This window comes from Neodiprion lecontei, chromosome 5 (genome assembly GCF_021901455.1).
Source record: "Neodiprion lecontei isolate iyNeoLeco1 chromosome 5, iyNeoLeco1.1, whole genome shotgun sequence".
In the NCBI taxonomy this organism is placed as follows: Eukaryota; Metazoa; Arthropoda; class Insecta; order Hymenoptera; family Diprionidae; genus Neodiprion; species Neodiprion lecontei.
Window position 1 is genome coordinate 6378655 of NC_060264.1, and position 15282 is coordinate 6393936.

The 15282-nt window shown below is 41.6% G+C and overlaps 1 protein-coding gene across 2 annotated transcripts in view; it reads left to right on the plus strand.

The window, feature by feature from the left end:
• The window catches only part of LOC107221174 (alkaline phosphatase), a 244915-nt gene extending 239624 nt beyond the window's left edge, over positions 1-5291 (plus strand). For both annotated transcript variants that reach the window (XM_046742377.1, XM_015660084.2), the window contains 2 exons: positions 1391-1512; positions 3323-5291. In XM_046742377.1, coding sequence (XP_046598333.1) covers positions 1391-1512; positions 3323-3703 — 503 coding nt within the window. In that variant the 3' untranslated portion in view covers positions 3704-5291. The remainder of the gene's footprint in view (positions 1-1390; positions 1513-3322) is intronic.
• The last annotated feature ends 9991 nt before the right edge of the window (positions 5292-15282 follow it).

The following is a 15282-nucleotide window of genomic DNA, read 5'->3' on the forward strand; positions in this document are numbered from 1 at the left end:
TTTCGAGTGTCAGATTTTCATGCAAATTATCCAACGCTCGGTTGGCTCCACAGTGTTAAGAATAATGTCGGAAAATTACTTTCTTGTTAAAAACTTTCTTTGTTAGGCGTATATAATTAAACTTGGCTCACTTTCTTCAACTTTCTACCACGTATAACTGCATCTTATCCGAAACATTTTTTTAGCCGGCTTCACGTTGTCCCTGCTTTCGGTAAATAATTTGTGCGAATTGTTTCACGCCCTTGTCCTGAAATTAACAATTCATTCAAAGCCCGTTGTAATTACCACGTTCGTTACAAACGTCGTGAGAATCTTACCGTTCCTTTTACCACCGCAACATACTGCAAACACGATAGAATAATCCGAGTGTCGCAAACCGGAGCTAGTTTGAAATCCACGAACTAATCTCCGCTCCCTACAGCTGTTTTCCCAATGGTGATTTAGCTCGTATATCTCTGACATCAGTCCACTATGTTTCTACTTAGTTGAGTGCTTATCTTCGCCCAAGTACTCTCACAGGGTTTATTATTTACCTATTCATAGCAGCGCTCCTTGAATTATTGAATCTCGAGCGAGATTTTATTGAGCTTGAGTACACGCTTCAGGATAGCGGAGTATAACGTCGTTAGGTAACCTGAGGCGTTAATTATCACCTTGAAGCCAGTAAGTTATATGGATCTGGGGATACTAATTCAAACAAGTTTATTACGGTACTCTCTTTGAATTCTTAACTTATAATGCTCTGCAGAATCGTTGATAACTTGGTACGCGCTGTGCACCATCACTCGGGAAATTTCTTTTCCACCGGAACTTGGCCGAGGGATTTCAAACGTTTAGAATTTCTTAATGAAACTTCGCTGTTATTTTTACATACTTTACCTTGTAGCAATATGGAAGGTGATTAAAAAATGTTGAAAATTTTTCCACCCTCCACGATATGAAACACCGGCATTCATTTCTCGTACAGCGTATTTTGCGATGTTAATTTTCAGCTCAGCTTTTGATCGAAGTCAGTGCAGGCTACCTTATATTGCTTAGTACTAAATCAAACCCGCTATTTTTATCACTGATCCCTGTAATTTCTGCAGGGTAATTTCACGTCGCGTCGACCAAAGACACGCGATTATTCTTTATTGCTGTGGAGGACGTTATACCTGTACCTTATGTCTGCGAATAAGTAGGTATTAGGTATCTGTGATCGTAAATGCGTCGCCACGCTGTTACCTGTTATATACGAAACTCCTCTCGCAATCAGCTATTAAATATCGTTCGACTTCTCGTCACGCGATTCGACCCAATCCTCTCTACTGCGTATATTTTTACCCGAATTTTCTGATTTTGAAAAACGTCGTGACATCGGAGCTGATTATGACTCTGTTTTGTTTCGCAGGTTCAGACAGCAAGGTATCGGACCTCGACGGCAAGCCTTACACAACTCTTTTGTACAGTAACGGACCTGGGCACACTGAGCCCAGAGCGGTCCTTCGTGAGGCTGGAAAGGATTCGATTCAGGTGAGAAGAACCACATGAATCTTCCCTGGCATCGTTCTGTATTCGAATTCCCGAATTCCAATCCTCCGCTTATGTTTACAGTTATACTATAGTTTTATCATAGACTGGCTGAAATTTTTTTTACCCCCAAACTAATCGGCAAAAGAACGAAAAATAGGTTCAATATTTATTTACATATCATAGAAAAAAGATCTAGACTAATCTACTCCCGAATCTATTGAATCGTGACGAAACGGTGGGAATGAACATTATGAGTAATGAAGGTAATCAGGATCGTAAAAAGGATGAAGCGAAGGAAACTTTGTGCAAGTTAGCAGAGTTTTATTGCGCAACAAGAACAGGGCGAAAAATTAAATAAATATATAACATAAGGACTTTTATAATTAGATACGGTACTCTTCGAGCGTGATATTGAATTTTCCGCCAGATGGTGGAATCGCGATAACTCATATTGGATCCTTCAACCTTGTCGATATCGAGCTGGTAAGGTTATTCTCTTGGCGTTACCGGAAGGTTCCTGGAGTCAAATACGATTGCAAATTAGATGCATACGTGCCTGTATAACAAAGCTATGAGAAATGAGCTAGTAGCAATTTGATTATTATATCGATGGTGGATATACATTGGCGAAAAGTTTATGCGCCCGCATTATTAATGACAGCTTTGTACCTCGATTACCCTTCCGGAATATAAATTACGTTTGAACTAGATTGTGCCCGCTGACCATAGCATAAGACATCTTACATATTTGATACAACATCACAGTTTCGAGGCATCTTAATTTTCGTGTATATACGACGTGGTACACGGACCAACAGTCACGAAGAGAAATCCGGTGACTAGTGATAATCAACAACCGTAACTCTTGAAATACCCTCTGAAATGACTAATGCACTCCCAAAACAGTTTGCAATTCCTGGAAAATCAGTTAGGTTGCTCAAGTTACCTATACTACTTAGTATATTTTATGGGCTGTTGACCGTAAGATGTTATACTGTCAATTCTATATTCCTGAGAGCCCAGTACGTGTAAAATGAGCCCTGAAAATTTATTCAGAATCGAGAAGACCTTTCCTCTAAATTCCGCGAGATGAAAACCTAGCTCTATTATATTTTCTTCTCGAAATTTCGACGGGATTTACAAAAATACTAATATGAGTTGATACAAACGCTACAGTTTTACGGAATTTCGCGAGAAAACGTCATCGCAAATAGTCCCAAGTCATGTACACTTATATTGCATGTACATGATTTAAGTTAGAGAACGATAGAACTTGGGCGTCAAATTTCGATCAATGATGTTTTCATGTTGTCCTCACTTCATTGTCCGCGAGATTTTTTATTAATCGCAAAAAGCTCTCAGAAGTTTTTGTCTTGCATGAAATTTGTTGCCCGCAATGCCGCAAGAAAAGCACCACTGCCTAAAATCTAAGGATACAAAGTGAACTATAGTTCATTTTAATTGTAATATTTCTCCGTCCAACCACTACTAGAAATCAATAAGTGTAAATAGTGATTCAAAAGTGAATTCGATCTGACTGTAACTGCTAATTAATGGTCTCTGAAAAAGTTACCTACGGATAGGCTTCTATCGGTACTCTGTTGAAATCTGGGCTGCCAGTCTCTAGGCGTTGGTATTTGCTCGAATCACATTTTCAGTGCCAAAACGTAGGATCCTATCCATTTTCGCCCATGGTTACTCCACTTCACAACGAGGATCCATCCGAACCGTACCATATATTCATACCTTCGTAGCTTTTCATTGTTTCCAATGCCAATCAATCGGCCTGATCCTTGAAATTTATTCGCAGACCGCCGGAGTGCCGCGCGCCTGGGCGACTCACGGAGGTGAGGACGTGCCCGTTTTCGCCATCGGCCCTTTGGCGACGACGCTGTTCTCCGGAAGCATGGACCAGAGCTACATACCCCACGCGATATCGTACGCAGCTTGTTACGCCCATCACGCCAGTCGGTGCGCCCGGGAATCCGCAATGAACAACACGAGCAGCCCGCAATTGAGTTGCCCTTCGGCCGAACCGAACAGCGCGGCAATTTCCAGCGACGTTATGAACGACCAGGCGCGAAATTTGCCTGCGGGTTCGGCGGAGGTTCCGCAGGTCCTTCGCTTCTTCGTCATTTCACTTGTCGTCCTCCTGCGGGCGATTTTATCACTCCAAATGCCACCGAGTTAATGTCCGAAAGTTACGGGAACAGTGACGAACTTTTATAAATAGACCGAAGAAGGAGAAGGCTGGGAATTTGAGGCCCTTTCAGGTTTCGGTCGACGAAAAAGAAACTACCGTCGTCGGATGGAGAAATCACTATTCGTGGATTCGACAGACTGATATTTCCAAATTTCGAGCAGGGTGGCGGGAAGTTGGGAGTCGAGAATCCGAAGCGATTGTGAATATTTCCAAATAGTATGATATCCATACATGACTGTGATCCTGCGTTAAACGTTTTGCAGATGATGAACGTGGAATACGTACAAGGGAAACTAACCTAATTCATCGATTATATCTAATGTATAGGCATTATATAAATACGTATACGTATTATTTATACGTACAATTTGAAATAATTAAGGTATTCATTTTTAACGAAAGTCAAAAAGTCGTCTCGACACTCCGGGACCAATACAATGAGGCATTCAAGTCCGTTCATTCCCCGTTTGAAACTCTTGGAAGTCTCGTGGAAATTTTCGCTGAATCGAAATGCTAGTCGACGAATTTGTATTACATGCAAAAACTATAACCGGTAATGCAGTTTTTAACAAAGGTAATAGTGTATTTGACAATAGACCGCGATCAATTATATATTAAATATGCGCGATTGCTTTTACGACGATTTCCGCATTTCCCAAATGCTATTCCATATTCACGACTTGAATCCGCCTTGAGTATTGGCCCTTAAAGAATGAAAACAAAAAGAAACCGTGACCAAACTAGATCAAATTTTTGAACCAAAAATATGTCGATCTATTCTGTAAATAATTTTAGTATAGGAATGTGTATCACGGATGAGATTTATTATAGAATATATATATATACATACATGTATGAATTATATACATATGTATATACATATGTATATCACTGTTTCATAAAAAAACATTGTAATTATTTCTACCATCTCATTATTTAAAACTGGTGATAATTTCCCATGTCATTTGTACCGAAATATGCATAATGTATTATGTAACTACATATCCTTTTAGTAACTGGAGGATCGACTCGATTGAGAAGACCAACTCATACAATACCATCTTTTTCTGGAGTGAATCGAAGAAAATACCTGTAATTTCTACGACTCCAATCATTGGACCACCGATTGTTTATTTTTTGTATCATTTCAGGGACAAGTTCATAATATTGGATCCTCACTAGTATCAACTTATTCTCGTGTACTTGGATGACAGAAACTGCAAATCACAACAGAAAAATATTGCGGTATTGAAAATCCATAACAGATATCTCAATTTGTGTCTTTTTTATTCAGTCCATCTCGTTCAGTCGGTTGTTTGTAGTTTTAACTTTTGATAAGGTAGATGTGAATGAATTCTGAAAGCAACTGGTTTCATCATATTTGGGGCTTAATGCTCACTGGAATGTGAAGCTAATTAAATTATTTATTATAAACAAATAAATAAATAACTTATTTACATATAATTTATTCAGTCACGTGTACCTATTAAACGGAATTCGAAGTGGGACGTGTGAAAAGTTGAGAATATATAATTTCGATCCAAAATGTAAAGATATTTATCATCGTACAATACAAAAATCCGTACAATACGATCCGGCTGGCTTTGATTCATTCTTTTGAACCTGTAAATCGCAATTATTCTTTTCCCCCGTTAGCACTAATGATACATAGGGAAAAAAATGGTACCACTGAATACTTTCGGTAAATTACATTAAAACTGAGATTATCTACTTCAGCTTTCATGTTAATGGTATGCCTTCAGATGACAGTATGATACTGCGGTGTGATGAAATCAGTCTGAATGAAACCATCGAGCTACTTGGTAGTGTGAAATATCTCGGTCCGATTCTCGATAGGTATTTCAAACAGAAGTCACGTACACACCGACAACGGTCCCCTGTATTAGCTTTCATAAAGGATCAATTAGCCGGTACCAAGAACTGAACTACGATACGTTGAGATAAGTAAGAGTGGCTCGACTTAAGAATCTCTCTTTCAATAATCCAAATTCTTCATCGATAATTAGGACAAACCGCTGATACTAGATGCGCTAAATTGAAATATGTTAATTGATTAGCAGTATAGATGGATCTGTTAATGTTACATTAGAATATATTTTGCTGGAATATCAATAATACCATCGGTGAGATTGAGAACAGTCATTTTTCGAAATCGCGGAAATTTTCATCAAAAATGAAAAGGGGTTAGCCTTACTTTTTCTTCATTTTTGGAGACGGAAATTTTTGGTCTCGGATTCGATTCGAATGGCCCTTTCCTGACTGATTGGACCCCCTGGAACTCAGAAAACGCAGCGAAAAGAGCGTGGGACCAACAGGAGAGAAATGGCGAGCGAGAATGCACCAGCTGAAAAATGTCGAAAACACAGGTTCTCGTTTTTTGGCTGTAACTTTTGATCCGTTGATCGCAGCCTATTGGGACTGCGCCCAATCGATTTCTCTCGCAAAATTACGTCGGATTAGTACCAGAAAGAATTTATTCCAGCACTTTTCAAAATCGCGAAAATTTTCGTCAAAAATACAAAGGGGTTAACCTTCCTTTTTTTTTGACCGAAAAATCTTCCGTCTCAGAATTGATTTGTATGACCCTTTCCCGACCAATTGGACCCCCAGGAACTCAGAAAACGCAGCGAAAAGAGCGTGGGACCAACAGGAGAGAAATGGCGAGCGAAAAAGCACCAGCTGAAAAATGTCGAAAACACAGGTTCTCGTTTTTTGGGCTGTAACTTTTGATCCGTTGATCGCAGCCTATTGGGACTGCGCCCAATCGATTTCTCTCGCAAAATTACGTCGGATTAGTACCAGATAGAATTTATTCCAGCACTTTTCAAAATCGCGAAAATTTTCGCCAAAAATACAAAGGGGTTAACCTTCCTTTTTTTTTGACCGAAAAACCTTCCGTCTCAGAATTGATTTGTATGACCCTTATCCGACCAATTAGACCCCCAGGAACTCAGAAAACGGAGCGAAAAGAGCGTGGGACCAACAGGAGAGAAATGGCGAGTGAAAAAGCACCAGCTGAAAAATGTCGAAAACACAGGTTCTCGTTTTTTGGCTGTAGCTTTTGATCCGTTGATCGCAGCCTATTGGGACTGCGCCCAATCGATTTCTCTCGCAAAATTACGTCGGATTAGTACCAGAAAGAATTTATTCCAGCACTTTTCAACATCGCGAAAATTTTCGCCAAAAATACAAAGGGGTTAACCTTCCTTTTTTTTTGACCGAAAAATCTTTCGTCTCAGGATTGATTTGTATGACCCTTTGCCGACCAATTGGATCCCCAGGAACTCAGAAAACGCAGCGAAAAGAGCGTGGGACCAACAGGAGAGAAATGGCGAGCGAAAAAGCACCAGCTGAAAAATGTCGAAAACACAGGTTCTCGTTTTTTGGCTGTAACTTTTGATCCGTTGATCGCAGCCTATTGGGACTGCGCCCAATCGATTTCTCTCGCAAAATTACGTCGGATTAGTACCAGAAAGAATTTATACCAGCACTTTTCAAAATCGCGAAAATTTTCGCCAAAAATACAAAGGGGTTAACCTTCCTTTTTTTTTGACCGAAAAACCTTCCGTCTCAGAATTGATTTGTATGACCCTTATCCGACCAATTAGACCCCCAGGAACTCAGAAAACGAAGCGAAAAGAGCGTGGGACCAACAGGAGAGAAATGGCGAGCGAAAAAGCACCAGCTGAAAAATGTCGAAAACACAGGTTCTCGTTTTTTGGCTGTAACTTTTGATCCGTTGATCGCAGCCTATTGGGACTGCGCCCAATCGATTTCACTCGCAAAATTACGTCGGACTAGTGCCAGAAAGAATTTATTCCAGCACTTTTCAAAATCGCGAAAATTTTCGCCAAAAATACAAAGGGGTTAACCTTCCTTTTTTTTTGACCGAAAAATCTTCCGTCTCTGAATTGATTTGTATGACCCTTTCCCGACCAATTGGACCCCCAGGAACTCAGAAATCGCAGCGAAAAGAGCGTGGGACCAACAGGAGAGAAATGGCGAGCGAAAAAGCACCAGCTGAAAAATGTCGAAAACACAGGTTCTCGTTTTTTGGCTGTAACTTTTGATCCGTTGATCGCAGCCTATTGGGACTGCGCCCAATCGATTTCTCTCGCAAAATTACGTCGGATTAGTACCAGAAAGAATTTATTCCAGCACTTTTCAAAATCGCGAAAATTTTCGCGAAAAATACAAAGGGGTTAACCTTCCTTTTTTTTTGACCGAAAAATCTTCCGTCTCTGAATTGATTTGTATGACCCTTTCCCGACCAATTGGACCCCCAGGAACTCAGAAATCGCAGCGAAAAGAGCGTGGGACCAACAGGAGAGAAATGGCGAGCGAAAAAGCACCAGCTGAAAAATGTCGAAAACACAGGTTCTCGTTTTTTGGCTGTAACTTTTGATCCGTTGATCGCAGCCTATTGGGACTGCGCCCAATCGATTTCTCTCGCAAAATTACGTCGGACTAGTGCCAGAAAGAATTTATTCCAGCACTTTTCAAAATCGCGAAAATTTTCGCCAAAATACAAAGGGGTTAACCTTCCTTTTTTTTTGACCGAAAAATCTTTCGTCTCAGAATTGATTTGTATGACCCTTTGCCGACCAATTGGATCCCCAGGAACCCAGAAAACGCAGCGAAAAGAGCGTGGGACCAACAGGAGAGAAATGGCGAGCGAAAAAGCACCAGCTGAAAAATGTCGAAAACACAGGTTCTCGTTTTTTGGCTGTAACTTTTGATCCGTTGATCGCAGCCTATTGGGACTGCGCCCAATCGATTTCTCTCGCAAAATTACGTCGGATTAGTACCAGAAAGAATTTATTCCAGCACTTTTCAAAATCGCGAAAATTTTCGCCAAAAATACAAAGGGGTTAACCTTCCTTTTTTTTTTACCGAAAAATCTTTCGTCTCAGAATTGATTTGTATGACCCTTTGCCGACCAATTGGGCCCCCAGGAACTCAGACAGAGCAGCGAAAAGAGCGTGGGACCAACAGGAGAGAAATGGCAAGCGAAAAAGCAACAGCTGAAAAATGTCGAAAACACAGGTTCTCGTTTTTCGGCTGTAACTTTTGATCCGTTGATCGCAGCCTATTGGGACTGCGCCCAATCGATTTCTCTCGCAAAATTACGTCGGACTAGTGCCAGAAAGAATTTATTCCAGCACTTTTCAAAATCGCGAAAATTTTCGCCAAAAATACAAAGGGGTTAACCTTCCTTTTTTTTTGACCGAAAAACCTTCCGTCTCAGAATAGATTTGTATGACCCTTATCCGACCAATTAGACCCCCAGGAACTCAGAAAACAGAGCGAAAAGAGCGTGGGACCAACAGGAGAGAAATGGCGAGCGAAAAAGCACCAGCTGAAAAATGTCGAAAACACAGGTTCTCGTTTTTTGGCTGTAACTTTTGATCCGTTGATCGCAGCCTATTAGGACTGCGCCCAATCGATTTCTCTCGCAAAATTACGTCGGATTAGTACCAGAAAGAATTTATTCCAGCACTTTTCAAAATCGCGAAAATTTTCGCCAAAAATACAAAGGGGTTAACCTTCCTTTTTTTTTGACCGAAAAATCTTTCGTCTCAGAATTGATTTGTATGACCCTTTGCCGACCAATTGGATCCCCAGGAACTCAGAAAACGCAGCGAAAAGAGCGTGGGACCAACAGGAGAGAAATGGCGAGCGAAAAAGCACCAGCTGAAAAATGTCGAAAACACAGGTTCTCGTTTTTTGGCTGTAACTTTTGATCCGTTGATCGCAGCCTATTGGGACTGCGCCCAATCGATTTCTCTCGCAAAATTACGTCGGATTAGTACCAGAAAGAATTTATTCCAGCACTTTTCAAAATCGCGAAAATTTTCGCGAAAAATACAAAGGGGTTAACCTTCCTTTTTTTTTGACCGAAAAATCTTCCGTGTCTGAATTGATTTGTATGACCCTTTCCCGACCAATTGGACCCCCAGGAACTCAGAAATCGCAGCGAAAAGAGCGTGGGACCAACAGGAGAGAAATGGCGAGCGAAAAAGCACCAGCTGAAAAATGTCGAAAACACAGGTTCTCGTTTTTTGGCTGTAACTTTTGATCCGTTGATCGCAGCCTATTGGGACTGCGCCCAATCGATTTCTCTCGCAAAATTACGTCGGACTAGTGCCAGAAAGAATTTATTCCAGCACTTTTCAAAATCGCGAAAATTTTCGCCAAAAATACAAAGGGGTTAACCTTCCTTTTTTTTTGACCGAAAAATCTTTCGTCTCAGAATTGATTTGTATGACCCTTTGCCGACCAATTGGATCCCCAGGAACCCAGAAAACGCAGCGAAAAGAGCGTGGGACCAACAGGAGAGAAATGGCGAGCGAAAAAGCACCAGCTGAAAAATGTCGAAAACACAGGTTCTCGTTTTTTGGCTGTAACTTTTGATCCGTTGATCGCAGCCTATTGGGACTGCGCCCAATCGATTTCTCTCGCAAAATTACGTCGGATTAGTACCAGAAAGAATTTATTCCAGCACTTTTCAAAATCGCGAAAATTTTCGCCAAAAATACAAAGGGGTTAACCTTCCTTTTTTTTTTACCGAAAAATCTTTCGTCTCAGAATTGATTTGTATGACCCTTTGCCGACCAATTGGGCCCCCAGGAACTCAGACAGAGCAGCGAAAAGAGCGTGGGACCAACAGGAGAGAAATGGCAAGCGAAAAAGCAACAGCTGAAAAATGTCGAAAACACAGGTTCTCGTTTTTCGGCTGTAACTTTTGATCCGTTGATCGCAGCCTATTGGGACTGCGCCCAATCGATTTCTCTCGCAAAATTACGTCGGACTAGTGCCAGAAAGAATTTATTCCAGCACTTTTCAAAATCGCGAAAATTTTCGCCAAAAATACAAAGGGGTTAACCTTCCTTTTTTTTTGACCGAAAAATCTTCCGTCTCTGAATTGATTTGTATGACACTTTCCCGACCAATTGGACCCCCAGGAACTCAGAAATCGCAGCGAAAAGAGCGTGGGACCAACAGGAGAGAAATGGCGAGCGAAAAAGCACCAGCTGAAAAATGTCGAAAACACAGGTTCTCGTTTTTTGGCTGTAACTTTTGATCCGTTGATCGCAGCCTATTGGGACTGCGCCCAATCGATTTCTCTCGCAAAATTACGTCGGACTAGTGCCAGAAAGAATTTATTCCAGCACTTTTCAAAATCGCGAAAATTTTCGCCAAAAATACAAAGGGGTTAACCTTCCTTTTTTTTTGACCGAAAAACCTTCCGTCTCAGAATAGATTTGTATGACCCTTATCCGACCAATTAGACCCCCAGGAACTCAGAAAACAGAGCGAAAAGAGCGTGGGACCAACAGGAGAGAAATGGCGAGCGAAAAAGCACCAGCTGAAAAATGTCGAAAACACAGGTTCTCGTTTTTTGGCTGTAACTTTTGATCCGTTGATCGCAGCCTATTGGGACTGCGCCCTATCGATTTCTCTCGCAAAATTACGTCGGACTAGTGCCAGAAAGAATTTATTCCAGCACTTTTCAAAATCGCGAAAATTTTCGCCAAAAATACAAAGGGGTTAACCTTCCTTTTTTTTTGACCGAAAAATCTTTCGTCTCAGAATTGATTTGTATGACCCTTTGCCGACCAATTGGATCCCCAGGAACTCAGAAAACGCAGCGAAAAGAGCGTGGGACCAACAGGAGAGAAATGGCGAGCGAGAATGCACCAGCTGAAAAATGTCGAAAACACAGGTTCTCGTTTTTTGGCTGTAACTTTTGATCCGTTGATCGCAGCCTATTGGGACTGCGCCCAATCGATTTCTCTCGCAAAATTACGTCGGATTAGTACCAGAAAGAATTTATTCCAGCACTTTTCAAAATCGCGAAAATTTTCGTCAAAAATACAAAGGGGTTAACCTTCCTTTTTTTTTGACCGAAAAATCTTCCGTCTCAGAATTGATTTGTATGACCCTTTCCCGACCAATTGGACCCCCAGGAACTCAGAAAACGCAGCGAAAAGAGCGTGGGACCAACAGGAGAGAAATGGCGAGCGAAAAAGCACCAGCTGAAAAATGTCGAAAACACAGGTTCTCGTTTTTTGGGCTGTAACTTTTGATCCGTTGATCGCAGCCTATTGGGACTGCGCCCAATCGATTTCTCTCGCAAAATTACGTCGGATTAGTACCAGATAGAATTTATTCCAGCACTTTTCAAAATCGCGAAAATTTTCGCCAAAAATACAAAGGGGTTAACCTTCCTTTTTTTTTGACCGAAAAACCTTCCGTCTCAGAATTGATTTGTATGACCCTTATCCGACCAATTAGACCCCCAGGAACTCAGAAAACGGAGCGAAAAGAGCGTGGGACCAACAGGAGAGAAATGGCGAGTGAAAAAGCACCAGCTGAAAAATGTCGAAAACACAGGTTCTCGTTTTTTGGCTGTAGCTTTTGATCCGTTGATCGCAGCCTATTGGGACTGCGCCCAATCGATTTCTCTCGCAAAATTACGTCGGATTAGTACCAGAAAGAATTTATTCCAGCACTTTTCAAAATCGCGAAAATTTTCGCCAAAAATACAAAGGGGTTAACCTTCCTTTTTTTTTGACCGAAAAATCTTTCGTCTCAGGATTGATTTGTATGACCCTTTGCCGACCAATTGGATCCCCAGGAACTCAGAAAACGCAGCGAAAAGAGCGTGGGACCAACAGGAGAGAAATGGCGAGCGAAAAAGCACCAGCTGAAAAATGTCGAAAACACAGGTTCTTGTTTTTTGGCTGTAACTTTTGATCCGTTGATCGCAGCCTATTGGGACCGCGCCCAATCGATTTCTCTCGCAAAATTACGTCGGATTAGTACCAGAAAGAATTTATACCAGCACTTTTCAAAATCGCGAAAATTTTCGCCAAAAATACAAAGGGGTTAACCTTCCTTTTTTTTTGACCGAAAAACCTTCCGTCTCAGAATTGATTTGTATGACCCTTATCCGACCAATTAGACCCCCAGGAACTCAGAAAACGAAGCGAAAAGAGCGTGGGACCAACAGGAGAGAAATGGCGAGCGAAAAAGCACCAGCTGAAAAATGTCGAAAACACAGGTTCTCGTTTTTTGGCTGTAACTTTTGATCCGTTGATCGCAGCCTATTGGGACTGCGCCCAATCAATTTCACTCGCAAAATTACGTCGGACTAGTGCCAGAAAGAATTTATTCCAGCACTTTTCAAAATCGCGAAAATTTTCGCCAAAAATACAAAGGGGTTAACCTTCCTTTTTTTTTGACCGAAAAATCTTCCGTCTCTGAATTGATTTGTATGACCCTTTCCCGACCAATTGGACCCCCAGGAACTCAGAAATCGCAGCGAAAAGAGCGTGGGACCAACAGGAGAGAAATGGCGAGCGAAAAAGCACCAGCTGAAAAATGTCGAAAACACAGGTTCTCGTTTTTTGGCTGTAACTTTTGATCCGTTGATCGCAGCCTATTGGGACTGCGCCCAATCGATTTCTCTCGCAAAATTACGTCGGATTAGTACCAGAAAGAATTTATTCCAGCACTTTTCAAAATCGCGAAAATTTTCGCGAAAAATACAAAGGGGTTAACCTTCCTTTTTTTTTGACCGAAAAATCTTCCGTCTCTGAATTGATTTGTATGACCCTTTCCCGACCAATTGGACCCCCAGGAACTCAGAAATCGCAGCGAAAAGAGCGTGGGACCAACAGGAGAGAAATGGCGAGCGAAAAAGCACCAGCTGAAAAATGTCGAAAACACAGGTTCTCGTTTTTTGGCTGTAACTTTTGATCCGTTGATCGCAGCCTATTGGGACTGCGCCCAATCGATTTCTCTCGCAAAATTACGTCGGATTAGTACCAGAAAGAATTTATTCCAGCACTTTTCAAAATCGCGAAAATTTTCGCCAAAAATACAAAGGGGTTAACCTTCCTTTTTTTTTTACCGAAAAATCTTTCGTCTCAGAATTGATTTGTATGACCCTTTCCCGACCAATTGGACCCCCAGGAACTCAGAAATCGCAGCGAAAAGAGCGTGGGACCAACAGGAGAGAAATGGCGAGCGAAAAAGCACCAGCTGAAAAATGTCGAAAACACAGGTTCTCGTTTTTTGGCTGTAACTTTTGATCCGTTGATCGCAGCCTATTGGGACTGCGCCCAATCGATTTCTCTCGCAAAATTACGTCGGACTAGTGCCAGAAAGAATTTATTCCAGCACTTTTCAAAATCGCGAAAATTTTCGCCAAAAATACAAAGGGGTTAACCTTCCTTTTTTTTTGACCGAAAAATCTTTCGTCTCAGAATTGATTTGTATGACCCTTTGCCGACCAATTGGATCCCCAGGAACCCAGAAAACGCAGCGAAAAGAGCGTGGGACCAACAGGAGAGAAATGGCGAGCGAAAAAGCACCAGCTGAAAAATGTCGAAAACACAGGTTCTCGTTTTTTGGCTGTAACTTTTGATCCGTTGATCGCAGCCTATTGGGACTGCGCCCAATCGATTTCTCTCGCAAAATTACGTCGGATTAGTACCAGAAAGAATTTATTCCAGCACTTTTCAAAATCGCGAAAATTTTCGCCAAAAATACAAAGGGGTTAACCTTCCTTTTTTTTTGACCGAAAAATCTTTCGTCTCAGAATTGATTTGTATGACCCTTTGCCGACCAATTGGATCCCCAGGAACCCAGAAAACGCAGCGAAAAGAGCGTGGGACCAACAGGAGAGAAATGGCGAGCGAAAAAGCACCAGCTGAAAAATGTCGAAAACACAGGTTCTCGTTTTTTGGCTGTAACTTTTGATCCGTTGATCGCAGCCTATTGGGACTGCGCCCAATCGATTTCTCTCGCAAAATTACGTCGGATTAGTACCAGAAAGAATTTATTCCAGCACTTTTCAAAATCGCGAAAATTTTCGCCAAAAATACAAAGGGGTTAACCTTCCTTTTTTTTTTACCGAAAAATCTTTCGTCTCAGAATTGATTTGTATGACCCTTTGCCGACCAATTGGGCCCCCAGGAACTCAGACAGAGCAGCGAAAAGAGCGTGGGACCAACAGGAGAGAAATGGCAAGCGAAAAAGCAACAGCTGAAAAATGTCGAAAACACAGGTTCTCGTTTTTCGGCTGTAACTTTTGATCCGTTGATCGCAGCCTATTGGGACTGCGCCCAATCGATTTCTCTCGCAAAATTACGTCGGACTAGTGCCAGAAAGAATTTATTCCAGCACTTTTCAAAATCGCGAAAATTTTCGCCAAAAATACAAAGGGGTTAACCTTCCTTTTTTTTTGACCGAAAAATCTTCCGTCTCTGAATTGATTTGTATGACACTTTCCCGACCAATTGGACCCCCAGGAACTCAGAAATCGCAGCGAAAAGAGCGTGGGACCAACAGGAGAGAAATGGCGAGCGAAAAAGCACCAGCTGAAAAATGTCGAAAACACAGGTTCTCGTTTTTTGGCTGTAACTTTTGATCCGTTGATCGCAGCCTATTGGGACTGCGCCCAATCGATTTCTCTCGCAAAATTACGTCGGACTAGTGCCAGAAAGAATTTATTCCAGCACTTTTCAAAATCGCGA